Genomic DNA, 19,320 nt, shown 5'->3' with positions numbered 1-19,320 from the left:
AAATATTGTCGAAGGCCTTCTCCGCATCCACAAATATCAAAACTGCTTTTGTATTTATTTTTTCCTCCAAAAATTCCAATATATCAATTATATTCCTCACATTGTCAGATAGATGTCTTCCTGGGAGAAAACCTGCTTGATCTTTATGAATCTCCTTTATTAATACTTTCTTAAATCTTCTAGCCAAAATGTCTGCAAAGATTTTGTAATCCACATTCAATAGCGATATTGGGCGGTAGTTTTTAAGTTGATGTTTTTCAGTCTCTATCTTCGGTATAAGCGTGACAAAAGCTTCCTTCCACGTTTCTGGTGCTTTTTTCCCCTGAAGTATTTCATTACAGACATCTTTCAACGGCTGAATTAACCAGTCCTTCAATACTTTGTAGTATTTAGCAGTCAGTCCGTCCGGTCCTGGGGACTTGCCTAGTTGCATATTCTGAATGGCACTCTGAATTTCTTGATCTGTTATCCTATCACTCAGATTCAATCTGCTTTCTTGAGATATTTTCGATAGCCCATTCTCTTTCAAAAATTCCTCTATATCTGCTTCATTCTGGGGTTGCTGAAAGTAAAGCTGTTTGAAGTATTTTTGAAAGGCAGTCCTTATTTCCACTGGGTTCTGTATATTTCTTCCTTCCACTTCCAAATTTGTTATCGTGTTCTGTTTTTGTCTCTTCTTTATTTGCCATGCCAATAACTTTCCACATTTGTTTGCTGACTCAAATGTCCGTTGTCTCATTTGCCTTATTTTCCATTCAATTTCTTGATTAATCATTTGCATATATTCAACTTGATATAACTTAATTTCTCTTAAAATTTCCTGTGATTTTGGTTTTACTCTTAGTCTCTTTTCTCCCTCATTGATTTTCTCAAGGATCTTTTCTCTTTTTTCCTTTTGTAGTCTCTTCTTGACCGTGTTCTGTTGAATCAGAAACCCCCTCATAACAGCTTTACTTGCGTCCCATACCGTTCTTTTCTCCACCGTAGTGTTTAAATTTATCTCAAAATAGTCCTTCAGGGTTTTCTGGGCCTTCTTAGTTATTTCCTCGTCTCTAAACAGAGCGTCATTCATCCTCCATCTAAAGGAACCAGTTGGTATTAAGTTCATTACCATCTTAACAGCATTATGGTCGGAACAAGTCTTTGGGCAGATTACCGCTTTTTTTGTCTTCGGTGCCAGTCCTCTCGTGATCCATATCTGGTCGATTCTTGTCCAGGTCATTTTGGCTTCAGAGAAGAAAGTACCCTCTTTTCCTAGAGGGTTTTTAGTTCTCCAAATGTCCACCAAATCCAGGTTATCAGTCAATTCAAAAAAGGTTTTTGGTAGTCTCCCATCTTTGGTGACTACCTGTCGTTGTGCCTTGTCCATATTTGTCGAAACTACTCCATTCATGTCACCCATCAACATCACATTGTATTCCAAATAATCCATCAATGTCTCATGCAACTTCTTGAAAAACTCGGATTTTCCATCATTAGGTGCGTACACACCTACTATCAGATATTTTTGTCCATGGTATTGGATTTCAATTGCCAAATATCTCCCTTGTTCATCTTTGAACATAAACTTTGGTGAGAGGCTCTCTTTAGCATATATTACAACCCCTCTTTTTTTTTACTTTATCAGATAAGATAAATTCTTGGCCCAATCTTTTATTAATTAAAATTTTCCTATGGAGCCTTGTCACATGTGTTTCTTGTAAGCAAATTAAGTCCAATTGTTCCTTTTTTAAAATATGAAAGATCGATTTCCTCCGTCGAATCGAGTTAAGACCATTGCAGTTCCAACTTAAAATTTGCAGAGACATGGTGAATTTATTCTATTATGTTCCTCCAGTTGCTCCCAATGTCTTATCCTTATCTGTCGAATCCGGTGGTGTCTTTTTCTTCCGAGTCCTCTTTGGTTTTGCTCCTGTCACGCCTTCACTCCCTTCCTCTGATGATTCCGATGGGTCTGTTACTTTTAAAGTTCCCTTCTGTAGGTCCTCCTCGTAGGTTTCTAGGAATATATTCTTATCCTCCACTGATTTTATCTTTATCTTTCTTCCCTTGATACTGAAAGAAATTCCTTCCGGGAATTCCCACCTGAAGATGATGTTGTTTTTTCTTAGTTGGGTAACCAGATCCTTGTAGTTTGACCTCAGGTCCAAAAGAAATTTTGGAATATCTTTAAAGATCTCAACTTTAGATTGATTGATTACCAAGGGTTTTTGAAAGTGTAATCCAAGAACCTTATCTCTTTCTTCTTTGGTTCGAAACGTAATCAAACAGTCTCTAATTTTGATCCTTTTGCTTGTTCTTCCCAATCGAAAGGCACTCAAGATCTTGAATTCCTCTTTCTCGGATTCCAAGTTCCAAAATTTCTCAAATTCTTGTGTAAGAAGGTCCCGCAGGCTTCCTTCCTCAATTTCTGGTATATTTCTAATTCTCAAATTTGTTTGTCTCTCTTTCAGGTCCAGCATAGAAAATTTTGCTCTATATTCCTCTAGTTGTCTGTTCATCGGTGGTAATTTCTTCTCAGTGGCAACTGCAACTTCCTTTGCCTCCTCAGCAATTTTTCTTGTCTCGGCCGATACTTCCAGTAATTCCTTAATTGAAGCTGTATTTTGCTTTATATTTGCAGAATTTTGTTCTATTTTTTGGAAGGCCTCTGTTACTCCTTTATTTGTTTCAGTAACCTGGCTTTTTAATTCCGTAACTTGTCTTTTAGTGTCTGCCAGTTCTTCTGTCAGTTTGTCTAAGGATCCCTGTATCCTTGCAAATCCTGCCGTAATAAGGTCTTCTGCTCCCGACATTACTTTAACTTTAGGTGTAACAGAGGCACTTCCTGTAGGTTCTGGGAAGGATCCCCTCCTTCCCGTGTGAAAAGATTTGCCAGATCTTGTTGTTTTGTCTTGGAATTGCTGTACTTTCCCTCTTTCCTCTGCCATAAGCCGACTGTTTCAAGGTTATTCTGCAGCTGAAACTTGTTATCTACTCCAAAATAAACAGTGGAAGTTTTTCTCAGTTATTTTGTAGCTCTGTAACAATTCCAGTAACCACCAGGGGGACCTAGCAGATGTTGCAGCTGAAGGGATAATATGTCTCCCACTCTCCTTTCACAGCAAACTTGTATCAGTAATGTTCCCTCTCAATATCCACAACTCACAACTCCATATCCATTACTCCAGTCCTTATAAAAAGTCCTTTTGAGCACTTCCACAGTCCATATGGCTTAACTTTCAAATTTGACAGATCAGGACCAGGAGTCCAGGCAGTGAGCTTTATAGTAAACTTCTTTCAATGCAGGCAATAAAAAAAAGTTTTTTAAACTCCCCCCCTCTTTCCCTGCTTCCCGAGGGGGGGGGGATTTCTCTCCAAAGACTTCAGATTTCAACCCTTTCGAACTTTATTTTATAGGGTTTTTAGTCCTCACGTCTTTGCTTTCCAATGTTTACAGGCGGAAGGCTGGCTCCCTGTTTAAACCTTTCCGCTTCGGTGTCATATTACGTTGTTAATTTAAGTCCGATTTAAGTCCAATTACTTCTCAATTCTTGCTTAATTTCATCAGATCCTTTAAAGTATTTGTATTTTTCCTACTCACGGATCCTTCTTTTTAGTCCCGATTGCACAGGGAAAAGTTGAGCGCTGCTCCGATCACAGCTGCGCGACGTCACTCCGAAAAAGAAGCGATTGACTCTCAGCACCGCTTCAACCCCCGCCACGCTCCGGAGCTCTTACTGAGCCCCGGAGACGTTTTGGGAGAGCGCTGTTGGTGCCCGCCGAGTCCCACGGACGTAGACCTCCTCCGTCCACGTTTCCAAGGGTCCCCCGCGTCGCCGTAGCGGTAGAACCCTGTTTTTTTCGGAGCTTCCCCCTCCGGTGCTCAGCAGGGGGCCGCCATGATCGATGGCGCTCAACCAGGAAGTCCCGCTGAAACAATTAATAGAGGTGGAATACAAAAAGGGATGTGTGAGGAGGTCGTTGAAATAAGTGAATGGAAGATAAGATATTGAAATTGTTTGATGTGTTTTAAATTGTTTTTGTTTTTGTTTTGTTAGTTTGATGTGTTAGTGTTTGTTTTGTAGTGTTTTTGTATTGTGTCGTGTTGTTTATTTTTTCTTTTTTGTTGTTGTTGTAATGTTTAAATTGTTGGAAAAGTAATAAATATTATTTTTTTAAAAAAAAACAAAAACAAAATGGCACTCCGCAAAAACTATGAAGCTAAATCCATCTGACAAAAATCACCCCCCGCCTCCCCAATTATGAGCTTTTCTGATCAATCATGGGGGGGGGCACACACATTGCAAGCCTCTTCATAAGGGAATACAAAAGAAGTCAGTTTTGCAAATCTCTTCCGCTTCATAGGAATAATTAGACCTCGATATGAAATGCTGCAGATATTCACTTCACTTACAGCATCCAGAGGATAGAATGCAACATATTGCATAAGCACCTGATAGTGGGGGTCTCACAATGCTGGAACACTCTTAAATACCTCCTTTTAGAAGAAAAATACTAAGGGAGGGATGGAAGTAAGTCTAGGATAATAAACGACTTCTTTTTCTAAAGGAGTATATATTCGTTTACCATTCTTCAGTTCCCAAAGAGCTTCCAGGAAAGCGAATAACGAAAGCCTTGCTATATGGCACTTAGGACTCTCCTCACCTCCCACCCCACATCCCCCTCACCCACACCCTTCACTACATTGCCAGATTTAGGGTCTTGCAGGCGGTTCCCCCATATATAGGGCACCAAGCCAAGGGGGTGCAAAATATTAAATTAATAATAATAATACCACCTATATTTATACAGGTAAAATATGAGTAAATATATGGGTAAACTGTACCAAAAGAAATTTTTGTGAAAAGAAATTTCCTTGCTCAGGGCCCCATTTTACCAGTCTGCCCCTGCTTCCCTTGTCCGAAAATTTTTATACATCACTTGGGAAGATAGGCAACGAATGCCAGTGTACTGGAAGAAGCAAAGATCACCAGTGTCGAAGCAATGATTCTTCAACATCAACTTCGTTGGACTGGTCACATTGTGCAGATGCCTGATTATCGTCTTCCAATGCAACTACTCTATTCCCAACTTCAAAATGGAAAGCATAATGCTGGTGGTCAACAAAAGAGGTTTAAAGACTGTCTCAAGGCAAACCTAAAAAAAATGTAGTATAAACACTGACAACTGGGAAACACTGGCCTGTGAGCGCTCCAATTGGAGAACAGTCTTTACCAAAGGTGCCATGGACTTTGAAGATGCTCAAACTTAGGACAAAAGGGAGAAATGGGCTAAGAGGAAGGTATGTTTGGCATACGCTCACCGTGATCAACTCCCACCCGGAAACCTATGTCCCCACTGTGGAAGGACGTGTGGATCCAGAATTGGCCTCCACAGTCACTTACGGACCCCCTGCTAAAACCGTGTTTATGGAAGACAATCTTACTCGGCTACAAGTGATCGCCAAAGAAGAAGTCTTATTTCACACCCTCTGCTCAAATGTTTTGCACAACTGGAATGTCTGCAGGCTGCCTTGATGAAGGAAACAGAGGGAGGTATCAGTGTGTGCGGAAACTACCATATGAAGGTGAAATCTGAATTGTTGCTTTACCCACTTTGGCCTCTGGGGTCGCCCATCATTGGCCTGAGACTTCCTAAAGGTTCCCCGGAAGGGAATGTTTGAGAAAGGTGCCCCTTCTCTGTTTCAAATGCAGAAGCTGCGAGGTCCAATTCTTAGCATCACCAGCTAGGGCCGAGAAAGAAACACACACACCTGAAATAATGGAAGGCCAATCACAGTCAACAATACTAAGCTAGGTGGAACAATCCTCCCAACCCTGAGTATGGCAATTTCCCATCTTCGCAGCTGCAATCTAAAATCTACTTGTTCTAGTGTAATTTTCCTTATCTCAATGAGATTATGACAGTAAAAAAAAGTATTAGGATTGAGGTTAACAGCAGCTATTTTAAAAGCAGCATTTTGTTCTGACTTAAAACTAGGTCAGATATCCAATGGAGGGGGGCAGTGCAGACAAGCCATATTTCTCCAAAAAAAGAAAGAAGGTCATACATTACCACGAAACAAAGCAATTATCTGTCCGTGAATGTTTTCCCCTCTGTTTATTTTCTTATTATGAAACTGCCCTCTGATAAATACAAGGCGACTCTGGAAGTCTTGCAAGAACAAGCTCTCTCCAAATTGTTAAAATTGCTAGACTGTAAAGAAAGATGACGATAGAGGACTCTGCTCTTTTATAATACCTCTTATCAACAAGACGGTACTAAAAATCTCAACAGAATGCAATTTTAAGTTAGGAGCCGGCCTTATGAGGCTTTCAGGTTTTTGCAGTCACTGCATGCCAGGCTACTCAAAACGCTCCGGAGCACAGCAGATTACATTGCCTTAATCCGTTCTGCACTCTGAACTAACATGGACATTAAGCATCAAAATAAGATAAGATGAAAAGAGAGAGAGAGAGAGAGCGCGTTCAGGAGAAAGTGCATTGGGGTTCCCCCATCCATATAAGAAGTTTTTGTTGCATTTTTTTCTCTCTCTGAAATAATTTCATCCATAAACTACACAAACACACACAGGTACAATCTTGCCCCGCAGCTATCAAGGCAAACTCTTCCATTTGACACAGCTTAGAGAGACACTCATACACAGATGTCCTTTTAAATGCAAACAAGGCATTAAACAAAATCTGTAAAGCCCAAACACGTATTAGTCTATGTAGAATTTTGCATTAGCGTACAAAAACAGGCAAGAAGAAGAAGAAACAAGTATTGGGACATATTTTGGAATTTGGTGCCAAGACTTCGGATTTCCTAATCCATGTTTACATCCCTCATCTGGATCTGGGCAGAAAAAAATCAGGTTGGGTGGGGGGGAGAAGTGGTTGGCATATTTTATGCCCACTCAACATAGGAGGGACGAAACATACAACTGGGAAACGGCACCAAGAAAACAAAGAACAGACATGCCCTTGATAGGCTTGAAAGTACTGCCAAGTCCAACCATTCATAGGCTGTGCTAGTGATGATGCCTGTTATGTACTGAGTTGAATAGGATCCAGAATGCAGCAGTCTGATTGGTCCACAGGAGCCACCCCATCCAGCTCCAGGTGGAAGTGAATTCGCAACCTGATTGGCCTACAGGAGAATCCCGGAATTAGCCAATCACATGGGGCCCATTGTGTAAATAATGTATATAAAGCAGACATTCTGCGGGAACTTGCATTTCTCCTCACCACTATGAGCTGAATAAAGAGCATGAAATCCACTCTCGACTCAGAGTATAATTCAATGCCCATCCCAGTTCATGTATGGATGGAGGCAGGCCTTCCGGTCTGATCACCATTGCATTTGGCTGCTTTCCCATGGCACCAGACTCCAGTCGTGCAATTTATCAGGGATAATATGGGGGTAATTGTCCCCAATGCAAAGAACTTAGGCTGGTGAGGCACACACACAACCCAGTGCGCACACACACACACATACACACACACACACACACACACACACCTCCATCAGCCCAGTGACAAACTGGCTACTGCTTGGGCCCAGACACTTCTACAGGAAGAGGTTAAGACAGGCTGCACCACATCACAACTCTTGCCAAGAGACAAGGGACCAAAGACCTTCCCAGAGAAGGACAGATTCTTGCGAAGCACCCAAAAAACAGGGGGCAGGACACACAGCAGGGGACTTGCAGAAAACACGGCCCCAGGGCTGTTCTGTCGGTGTAGTTTTCACTTGGTGTGTCTTGAGTACGGGAATTCATTTAGGAATTCTGCACTAAAGGGGCTCGATCACAGGAAAACTCGAGAGTGGTCCTCCAGAACTGAGCCACAGCTGCAGGGAATGCTGGTTTCGTTACGGGGGAGCATTCAGGTCCCCACCTTCACAGTGCATTGAAGACACCCTTTAAGAAGAAAGGGGGGCAAGTCTAGTAGAGGCTAGTCCATTAGGCTGAATGGGGCACTGCGCCCCCAACCTCAGTCTGCCCTCAGCCGAGCAACACCTGCCTGATTTCTTACTCATAACAAGTCTGGGGATGGCACTGCCTGTCAGCTTTCTCCTCTGCCTCAGTGTTGCCCTTGTAGAACTCACCAAGAAGTAAGATGTGGACAAAACTGGAATTAGCTGGCTTTGTCATTGCTGAAGCCACGCGGAGCGGCTGGGGCAACCCAGTCAGTTGGGCGGCATAAAATAAGATTATCATAATCTCTGGCGCCACCTACTGTTGAACTCCCTGCCTTCTGCCCTACCAGACACCATCCACCGCTGACAAGCACCAATTTCCTGGTCGAAATGTTCAAAGGCCTCTTCTTCAGAGGCGAGGAGCCCACCTGTGCAACTTCGCACAGGGAGCAGGAAGAACAGAATCTCACCTGCTCTCTTTCATTTCCAACTCGTCAAACCACTGGATCAGAGAAACTGCAGCTCTGTACATCTCTTCAGGTATGAGCGGGTCCTCAGTAACTTGAATAGGAATCTAGAGGGTAGAGCAAAAGGGGGGTGTTACTATTACTCTTGCCATTTATAAAAAAATTGCTGGTATTAAGGAGGTGGGGTGACACCGAAAGAATTATGACACCTTCCCTGCCTGAAGGGTCTTGCAAACAATGGTAAATGGACAGGGGATGCAGAAAGGTCAGGGATGTTAAGAGGAAAATGTATGAAAATGTTGCATAGTAAAGGTAAAAGACCCCTGACAGTTAAGTCCAGTCGTGAAAGACTTTGGGGTTACAGCGCTCATCTCGCTTTACTGGCCAAGGGAGTCGGCGTTTGTCCACAGACAGTTTTTCCGGGTCATGTGGCCAGCATGACTAAGCCGCTTCTGGCAAAACTAGAGCAGCGCACGGAAATGCCGTTTACCTTCCTGCCGGAGCGGTACCTATTTATCTACTTGCACTGGCATGCTTTCGAACTGCTAGGTTGGCAGGAGCTGGGATCGAGCAATGGGACTCACCCCGTCGCGGGGATTCGAACAGCCGACATTCTGATCGGCAAGCCCAAGGCTCAGTGGTTAACCCCACAGCACCACCCACATCCCTGAAAATGTTATATAGATGGTGTCTAACACCGAGTAAACTGGCAAAAATGTATAAAACAAGATCGAGTAAATGTTGGGAATGCAAAGAGAAAGAAGGTACTTTCTATTGTATGTGGTGGTCTTGCAGAAAGGTTAAAGCTTACTGGGAAATTATATATAATGAATTGAAAATGATGTTTAAAATAACATTTGGGGGGAAAGCATCAGCTTTCCTTCTGGGAATTATAAGGGTAAAACTACCTAAACAGTATAGAAATTTATTTATAGAATAGAATCATAGAATCATAGAGTTGGAAGAGACCACAAGGGTCATCGAGTCCAACCCCCTGCCAAGCAGGAAACACCATCAGAGCACTCCTGACATATGGTTGTCAAGCCTCTGCTTAAAGACCTCCAAAGAAGGAGACTCCACCACACTCCTTGGCAGCAAATTCCACTGTCGAACAGCTCTTACTGTCAGGAAGTTCTTCCTAATGTTTAGGTGGAATCTTCTTTCTTGTAGTTTGTATCCATTGCTCCGTGTCGGCTTCTCTGGAGCAGCAGAAAACAACCTTTCTCCCTCCTCTATGTGACATCCTTTTATATATTTGAACATGGCTATCATATCACCCCTTAACCTCCTCTTCTCCAGGCTAAACATGCCCAGCTCCCTTAGCCGATCCTCATAAGGCATTGTTTCCAGGCCTTTGACCATTTTGGTTGCCCTCCTCTGTACACGTTCTAGTTTGTCAGTGTCCTTCTTGAACTGTGGTGCCCAGAACTGGACACAGTACTCCAGGTGAGGTCTGACCAGAGCAGAATACAGTGGCACTATAACTTCCCTTGATCTAGATGCTATACTCCTATTGATGCAGCCCAGAATTGCATTGGCTTTTTTAGCTGCCGCGTCGCACTGTTGGCTCATGTCAAGTTTGTGGTCAACCAAGACTCCTAGATCCTTTTCACATGTACTGCTCTCAAGCCAGGTGTCACCCATCTTGTATTTGTGCCTCTCATTTTTTTTGCCCAAGTGCAATACTTTACATTTCTCCCTGTTAAAATTCATCTTGTTTGTTTTGGCCCAGTTCTCTAATCTGTCAAGGTCGTTTTGAAGTGTGATCCTGTCTTCTGGGGTGTTAGCCCCCCCTCCCAGTTTGGTGTCATCTGCAAATTTGATTTATGCATGCGACTACAGCAGCAAGAATGTTATTGGCCCCAAAATGGAAAGTAGTAGTAGTCCCAATGAAAGAAGACTGGATACAAAAACTCACAGACTATGCAGAAATGGCGAAACTTACCGGAAAAATAAGAAATCAAGACAACAAACTTTCTATAGAAGAATGGAAATGGTTTATTGAATATGTACAAATAAATTGTAAACTGATAAGGACATTGGCAGGATTATTGTAATAACCTCCAGTTTCGTCAAAGTAAATATAAAAGAATCAGTTAATTCAGAATACGCAGGAAGTAATAAATATAAATTTAACCGCAGAAAGAGAAGAAGGAAGTAGAGTTTTGAAATGTTAAAATGACTGTAATACTACTGAAATGTACCGTATTTTTCGCCCTATAAGACGCACTTTTTCCCCTCCAAAAATGAAGGGGAAATCTGGGTGCGTCCTATGGGGCGAATGCAGGCTTCGCGGACCTCTCCGCTAGCAGCGGGAGCGCTCCCGCTGCTGGCGGAGAGGTGCCTGCATGCGGAAGCCTGCGCGCGCTGAGCTCAGCGCGCCCAGGCTTCGCGGACCTCTCCGCTAGCAGCGGGAGCGCTCCCGCTGCTGGCGGAGAGGTGCCTGCATGCGGAAGCCTGCGCGCGCTGAGCTCAGCGCGCCCAGGCTTCGCGGACCTCTCCGCTAGCAGCGGGAGCGCTCCCGCTGCTGGCGGGGAGGTGCCTGCATGCGGAAGCCTGAGCGCGCTGAGCTCAGCGCGCCCAGGCTTCGCGGACCTCTCCGCTAGCAGCGGGAACGCTCCCGCTGCTGGCGGAGAGGTGCCTGCATGCGGAAGCCTGCGCGCGCTGAGCTCAGCGCGCCCAGGCTTCGCGGACCTCTCCGCTAGCAGCGGGAGCGCTCCCGCTGCTGGCGGGGAGGTGCCTGCATGCCGAAGCCTGCGCGCGCTGAGCTCAGCGCGCCCAGGCTTCGCGGACCTCTCCGCTAGCAGCGGGAGCGCTCCCGCTGCTGGCGGGGAGGTGCCTGCATGCCGAAGCCTGAGCGCGCTGAGCTCAGCGCGCCCAGGCTTCGCGGACCTCTCCGCTAGCAGCGGGAACGCTCCCGCTGCTGGCGGAGAGGTGCCTGCATGCGGAAGCCTGCGCGCGCTGAGCTCAGCGCGCCCAGGCTTCGCGGACCTCTCCGCTAGCAGCGGGAGCGCTCCCGCTGCTGGCGGAGAGGTGCCTGCATGCCGAAGCCTGCGCGCGCTGAGCTCAGCGCGCCCAGGCTTCGCGGACCTCTCCGCCAGCAGCGGGAGCGCTCCCGCTGCTGGCGGAGAGGTGCCTGTTTGGGGGCTGGGGTCGGGGGAAGCTCGGGCTTCCCCAACCCCGCGCCTGGGGGGGAAATAATTTTTTTCCTTTATTTCCCCCCCAAAAAACTAGGTGCGCCTTATGGGACGGTGCGTCCTATAGGGCGAAAAATACGGTATATAACTGAAAATTACAAATGACAATGAAAAACAAAAAGAGGTCAGGGATGGGTTGTGAATGGCAGGGATGAGTGAAGGAAATCAGAAGAGACGTAGGACAGAAAGCAAGGTGAGGCAGGATGGCAGCTTGGAGGTGGAGCACCTGCAGTGCATGCAAAAGGTCACAGGTTCAATTCCCAGCATTCCTAGGTAGAGGGGGGTGCCCCATGTTATGAGAATCCTGGAAAGCTGCTGCCAGTCTGTGTAAGCAATGCAGAGCTAGATAGACCAAAAGGTCTGTCTCCATATAAAGCTGATATAGTTTGTTAATTCGTGTTGGTAATTATAGTTCGGTGATGGGTAAACTATGTTGCCCAAAATTCTGGAGGGGGGCGGGAATGTGCTTAAATGCATAGTGTGTACACAGCCCTGGTGGTAGTGGGTTACCCCACCCCACCAAGGCACTGAAGGCAGGCAACCAACAGGTAGAGAGAATATTTTATGACGAACTGAAGTCCTGATACATTTCAAGCACAGCTGCTTTTCCTGTGGAAGGACTTCTAGTATGATTTTATTCTCTTCCCAAAGTTGACAGGCAGGAAGTACAAAAGGGCACATTCTGCTCCGGATTGCAGAACATAAAGAAGCTGCTTCCTTCAATCTTTGGTAAGATGTAGTCTATTTATGAGAAAGGAGCTTTTAGGCAGACATGAAGAAACTTGCAATTCCCAGCCAACACAAATTTTCCATCAGTACATTTTTCAAAGCCTAATTTACAATGTTAATTAACCGGGAGTCTTCTAAAAGGAGATGCAATTCCACCTGAGTGAACAGCCTTTGTTCCCCTTGGCTAAAGAATGAATTATTTTCTAAGGTCAGAGAAACCTGGCTAATCAACATATTTAAAAATTGTGTGTAACAGAAGCAGACAGATGGTGAAACAATGCTTTTTAAAGCGAGTTTGCTGATTTTTACAAGTTCCATTTATGTACAGTTGTACCTTGGTTCCCAAACACCTTCGTACTCGTATGTTTTGGCTCCTGAATGCCGAAAACCCAGAAGTGAGTGTTCTGGTTTTCGAATGTTCTTTGGAAGCCAAACGTCCAACGTGGCTTCCAATTGAGTGCAGGAAGGTCCGGCAGCCAATCAGAAGCTATGCCTCGGTTTTCAAATGGTTCCAGGAGTCGAATGGACTCCCAGAACGGATTACGTTTGACAACCAAGGTAAGGTAAAGGTAAAGGGACCCCTGACCATTAGATCCAATAGCGGACGACTCTGGGGTGCGGCGCTCATCTCGCTTTATTGGCTGAGGGAGCCGGCGTACAGCTTCTGGGTCATGTGGCCAGCATGACTAAGCCGCTTCTGGCAAACCAGAGCAGCTCACGGAAATACCGTTTACCTTCCCACCAGAGCGGTACCTATTTATCTACTTGCACTGGTGTGCTTTCAAACTGCTAAGTTGGCAGAAGCTGGGACCAAGCAACGGGAGCTCACCCCATCGCGGGGATTCGAACCGCCGACCTTCCGATCCCAAAGCCCAAGAGGCTCAGTGGTACCACTGTACTAAACTTGGCAGTCCTGAGATAGAAAAGAAGGAACAATTTTTTTGGCGCACGTAGCACATGCTATGCATGGTGTCCTACAGAGATGTGAACACAGAAGTGCAGAGTTGGAAGAGACCCCCCAAGGGTCATCCAACCCCCTGCAATGTTGGAAACAATCAATCACAATATAAAGTATGCCAGACTGTTAGCAAACAAACAAAAAAACCATGTTGCACAGCAGAGATGGGAACCTGCAGCACTAATGACATTGGACCCCAACTGCCACCCGTTCGTGAGAATGGCTAATGGTCGAATGAGATTCACTGCATGCACTACAATAAAAGAAAATGTAATGACAATGATGGACAGATGGTATGTAACACCAGTGAAACTTGGTAAGATGTATAAACTTAGTAACAAATGTTGGAAATGTAAAGAAAAAGAGGGAACATTTTATCATATGTGGTGGGAATGTAAGAAAGCGTAATGCTTCTGGGAAATGATTTATAACGAGATGAAGAAAATGTTGAAATATACCTTTATTAAGAAACCAGAAGCATTTCTATTAGGAATAATAGGGAATGATATTAGAAGGAATGACGTGAAACTATTTAGGTATGCAGTGACAGCAGCAAGAATTTTGATGGCCCAGAAATGGAAGCAGGAAGAAATGCCGACCAAGGAAGAATGGAGAATGAAGCTGATGGAATATGCAGAGATGGACAAATTGACTGGGAAAATAAGGAACCAACGCGATTAGAGATTTTCTGAGGACTGGAATAAATTTACAGAATATATCAAAACTGTACGTGAGGAGCAACTAACACTTGTTGGTTTTCAAGAAGCTTTGTGAAAAAGATTGATTGAAATGTTGCTTGAACGATAGGTTACAATTAAGAGTGGTAAAGTGCAATATAAATTTAAGAAATGTGAGTTGTAGTGATAATATGGAGAATTGTCAGATAGGCTGAGGGAAGTCCAAAAGATGTATATGTATAAGGCGAATGTTAAATATGGATGGAATGTTTATTGGAAATTGAATAAAAATTAATTATATATATAAAAAAAGAGAATGGCTAATGGTCAGGGATGGCGAAAATTGAGATCCACAACATCTGGAGAGGTTCCCTGACCCTGTTGCTCAGTGACCATTAACCCAAATCCTTGTGTGAAGCTGTTAGTTTCATTTGAACAGTTGCATATATTTCACCTAAGGCAGTGAGACTGGATGGTCGGGATGGGCTGGTGAACCATTTTATGAAGGCTACAGGCCGTTTCATCTTCTATCTTATCCTAGGATTATTCCATTCTTACTTGTTAGAATGTAAAAGCCATCAGTTTGAGTTTCTCTGCTTCAGTAGCTTTCAGAGCTGGAGTTTTCACCTTGCTGAAGCTTCGGCGCTTTCCTCCCGTTTTTTTGCTATCTCCGAAGACAAGAGCTGCCAGGGCGTTTTACCAGGGAAGTTTGCAGTTTGACAAATACAAGAGTCCACAAATGCTACCCTGGCTGCCAGAAGTGACCCATTCAAACTGGAAACAAATCTGATAGAGACAGCTTTACCCAACACAATGCGGGCTTCTAACGAGCCCAGCACAGAAATAAAAAATAAGAGAATAATTTTAAATAATTTATTTTGCCTTTAAAAACCAAAGTACTCCCATGTTGCTCTACTCTTGAGGAAAAGCAGCTGTTGAGATCCAACAATAATTCATGCAAGGAAGCCTGTTCACCCAGGCTTTCCCCCACCAGATTATGTTGATGCATTATAATCCGATCTACTGATTTGTGATGTGCTTTGCATTTGGTTTTACTGGTGAAATTTTATTGTTGATTTTTGTGCTACTCAACACTACGACACTTTTTCTTAATGTTGACGGTACAGAACATTTTGCAAACAAGTAAGTAAATGTGGTGGGTTTTTTAAAGAAAGAAAATGACAAAACTCTCCTCAGACAAGAGAAATAAAACTTTTGACATGCTTTGTGATTACGTAAATCATTTCATGTTGCAAGCCCCCTTGAGCATGGTTCTAACTACCACTACTTCTTTGGCGATCACTCGTAGCAGAGTACGATTGTCTTCCATAAACAAGGTTTTAACAATGAGTCCGTAAATGACTGTGGGAGCCAATTCTGGATCCACATGTCCTTCCACAGTGGGGACATTGGTTTCCGGGCGGGATTTGATCACGGTATGTTTCTAACTATGGAAAGGTGGCATACAAATAGCAGGGCTTTTCTTAAAAGGGATTCTCCCCACCACCACACAGACCAGTGGCATTACTGAGTGGTGACAGCATTCTGCTACTGGCAAAAGTAGTTGAGGGGGTTTCAAGCACCGAGATGTAGACAAACTAAAAATGGAGCCTTATATAGAGTAACCAATGACAAGCAAGTAGGTCTGCACCCTGTAAACATAAGGAAAGGGTGCGGCGCAGTATTTTCACTGAAAACAAGAATTCCAAATTTGTGCATAACCTTACCTCTTCCGATCTACAACTCCCATAATACAGAAATTTAACAAATAATAATAAATAATCATGCTATTCCTCCTCATATTCAAAAAGTTATACTGGCATAGCTGCCTGGGGTAGGTGGGACTTATAAACCAAGGGCATGAGGTTGGGAAAGGCTGCTCTAAGCTTTTCTTAGCACTGGTGCTTTCTGCTCAAGCATTAGAACCTGCCTACACCACTGCAGAGCAGCATCGGGCTCCAAGCCTTTGTGTACGTTTATGAAAACACAAAAAGAAGCAGCTGTAGCTGTTCTAACCCATCTGTGCCAGATTTCCACAGCAGCCAGCCAGGATAGTTGCAGCACCATGGATAGCTCCCATAGCTCTGACACAGGCCAGAGGTAAAGGGAGAGACTGTGGTTCTTTTTTTTTTTTTTTATAAATTTTTTTATTGCGTTTCTTTCCATAATTTTATAGGTTTATAAACAAATAAAGTAGTTACAAGAAACAAATTTTCTCTTTTTTAACAACAAAAACAAAATAAAACTTGGACTTCCCCACCCCTTCCGATTCTGCGTTCTTTGCATTAACAATGTCAGCATTTTGTTACCTTATTTCATACCTTGTTGTAACTTTCGAATGTTATGTATCCAAATGCAATATATTATATCTCAATTTCAATACCTTTAAAATAAACATAACATATTCAATTTAAATTGTCTCCTTTTCTCTTTTGTCACTAATTTTACCATTTACTTAATCATATTCGCAGAAGCTTATCGTTTCCTAATCATGCACTTTCTTAGGATTCATACAGCTTATAATATTTTTTCAGATAATCTTTAAATTTTCCCCAGTCCTCCTCAATTGTTTCTTTATCCAAATCTCGGATTCTGCCGGTCAGTTCAGCTATCTCCATGTAGTCCATCAACTGCGTCTGCCAGTCCTCCAGCGTGGGCAAATCTTGTGTCTTCCAACTCTTTGCAATGAGTATTCTTGCTGCTGTGCTAGCGTACATAAACAAAGTTCTATCTTTCTTTGACATTTTCTGGTCCACCATGCCCAACAGGAAGGCCTCTGGTTTCTTAGGAAAGGTATACCTAAATACCTTTTTCAATTCATTATAAATCATTTCCCAGAAGGCCTTCACTTTTGGGCAGGTCCACCAGAGATGGAAGAAAGTCCCCTCTGCTTCCTTACACTTCCAACATTTGTTGTCAGACAGGTGATGCATCTTGGCTAACCTGACTGGGGTCATGTACCACCGGTATATCATTTTCATAATGTTTTCCTTCAAGGCACTAGATGCCGTGAATTTCATTCCGGTGTTCCATAACCTTTCCCAGTCTTCAAACATAATATTATGTCCAACATCCTGTGCCCATTTTATCATAGCAGATTTAACTGTCTCATCCTGTGTGTTCCACATAAGCAGCAAGTTATACATTCTAGATAAATTCTTGGTCTTTGGTTCTAACAATTCTGTCTCTAGTTTCGATTTCCCCTCCTGGAAACCAACCTTTTTATCCATTTTAAAAACCTCTTGAATTTGAGCATAATGTAACCAATCTCGCACCTTGTTTTTTAATTTGTCCTGGCTCTGCAACTTCCAACCGTCTCCAATTTTTTCAATTAATTCCCAATATTTCGGCCAATAGGCCTCCATATTGGGTCTTTTTCGAGCTTTGGCCTCCACCGGTGATAGCCACCTCGGTGTTTTACTCTCTAATAAGTCTTTATATTTCATCCAGACTGCAAAAATCGCTTTTCTGACAATATGGCTTTTAAACAATTTGTGAACTTTAACCTTGTCATACCATAGATATGCATGCCAACCAAATGCATTATCAAAACCTTCCAGATCTAGGACGTCGGTGTTTTCTAGCAAAAACCAATCTTTCAGCCAGCAGAAGGCTGCAGCTTCATAGTACAACCTCAAATCCGGCAGGGCAAACCCCCCTCTTTCTTTTGAATCAGTTAATATTTTATACTTTATTCGGGGCTTTTTGCCCTGCCAGACAAACTTAGATATATCCTTCTGCCATTTTCCAAAACATTCCTCTCTGTCCACGATCTGTAGGGTTTGAAACAAAAATAACATTTTCGGCAATACATTCATTTTAATTGCTGCAATCCTTCCCAACAAGGAAAGTTTCAATCTTGACCAAATTTCTAAATCCTTCTTTACTTCCAACCAGCATTTTTCATAATTGTCCTTAAATAAATTCAAATTTTTGGAAGACAAATAGATCCCTAGGTATTTCACTTTCTTTACCACATTTAATTCTGTTTCTCTCTGAAACCCCTCTGTTTCTGTAAGTGTCAAATTCTTGGTCAAAACCTTGGTTTTTTGTTTGTTCAACTTAAACCCCGCCACCTGACCAAACTCAGATATAAGTTCAAGAACTCTTTTTGTACTGGATTCTGGCTCCTGCAATGTCAAAACTAGGTCATCTGCAAAAGCTTTAAGTTTATATTGTTTCACTCCGACCTCTATCCCTTGTACCAGCCGGTCCTCCCTTATCATGTTCAATAGCACCTCCAGGACTGAAATGAATAAAAGAGGGGATAGAGGGCACCCTTGTCGTGTCCCTTTTTCAATTTTGAACTCCTCCGTCACCACATTGTTCACTATTAATTTGGCCTTTTGCTCTGAATAAATTGCTCGTAACCCATTTTCAAACCCCCGCCCCACTCCCATCCCTTCCAAGTTTTTCTTCATGAACATCCAAGATATATTGTCAAATGCTTTCTCCGCATCAACAAAAATTAACACCGCCCTTGTGTTCCTGTCAGTTTGTAAAAGTTCCAAAATATCGATGATGTTTCTGGTATTCTCATATAAATGTCTACCAGGGAGAAAGCCTGCTTGGTCTTTGTGAATTACTTCAATTAAAACTTTTTTAAGTCTACTTGCCAAAATGTCTGCAAATATTTTGTAATCCACATTCAGGAGTGAGATGGGGCGGTAGTTCTTGAGTTGAGTCTTTTCAGATTCTATCTTAGGTATCAATGTGATGAACGCTTCTTTCCACGTTTCTGGTGCCCTCTTCCCATCCATGATCTGGTTGCATACCTCCAACAAGGGTTGTGTTAAATAGTCTTTCAAAGTCTTGTAGTATTTGGAGGTAAGCCCATCCGGGCCTGGAGATTTGCCTAGTTGCATATTCTGAATGGCACTTTCAATTTCCTGGGTGGTTATTGTAGAGTTCAAGATTGATCTTTTATCTTGAGTTATTTTTGATAGTCCATTTGTCTTTAAAAAATGATCTATCTCTGATTCTTTCTGAGGCCCCTGTACATAAAGTTCTTTAAAATATCTGTGGAAGCACTTCCTAATTTCCTCTGGTTTCTGCACCGTTCTTCCTTCAATCTCTAGATTTGTAACTGTGTTCAACTTTTGTCTTTTTTTCAGCTGCCAAGCTAGCAGCTTTCCACATTTATTTGCTGATTCAAAGGATCTTTGCTTCATCTGTTTTATTTTCCATTCAATCTCCTGATTAATCAATTTTGAATATTCTGCTTGATGGAATTTAATTTCTCTCAACAGATCCTTTGACTTTGGTTTAGTTCTCAATTTTTTCTCTCCTTGATGTATTTTCTCCAGTATTTTATCTTTCTTTCCATTCCAGAGCTTCTTCTTAATTGTATTCTGTTGTATCAGAAACCCCCTCATGACAGCTTTGCT

General features: G+C 43.0%; 1 protein-coding gene across 4 annotated transcripts in view; it reads right to left on the bottom strand.

The window, feature by feature from the left end:
* Positions 1-19,320, bottom strand: part of TDRD9 (tudor domain containing 9) — a 116,872-nt gene that overhangs the window by 54,735 nt on the left and 42,817 nt on the right. For all 4 annotated transcript variants that reach the window (XM_083433700.1, XM_083433699.1, XM_083433701.1 and 1 more), the window contains one exon: positions 8,376-8,479. In XM_083433700.1, coding sequence (XP_083289826.1) covers positions 8,376-8,479 — 104 coding nt within the window. The remainder of the gene's footprint in view (positions 1-8,375; positions 8,480-19,320) is intronic.

The sequence above is a fragment of the Podarcis tiliguerta genome, assembly GCF_965153285.1.
Source record: "Podarcis tiliguerta genome assembly, chromosome: 1".
NCBI lineage: Eukaryota > Metazoa > Chordata > Lepidosauria > Squamata > Lacertidae > Podarcis > Podarcis tiliguerta.
The sequence above is the reverse complement of the archived record's forward strand: the minus strand, read 5'-3'. Positions and strand labels throughout refer to the sequence as shown.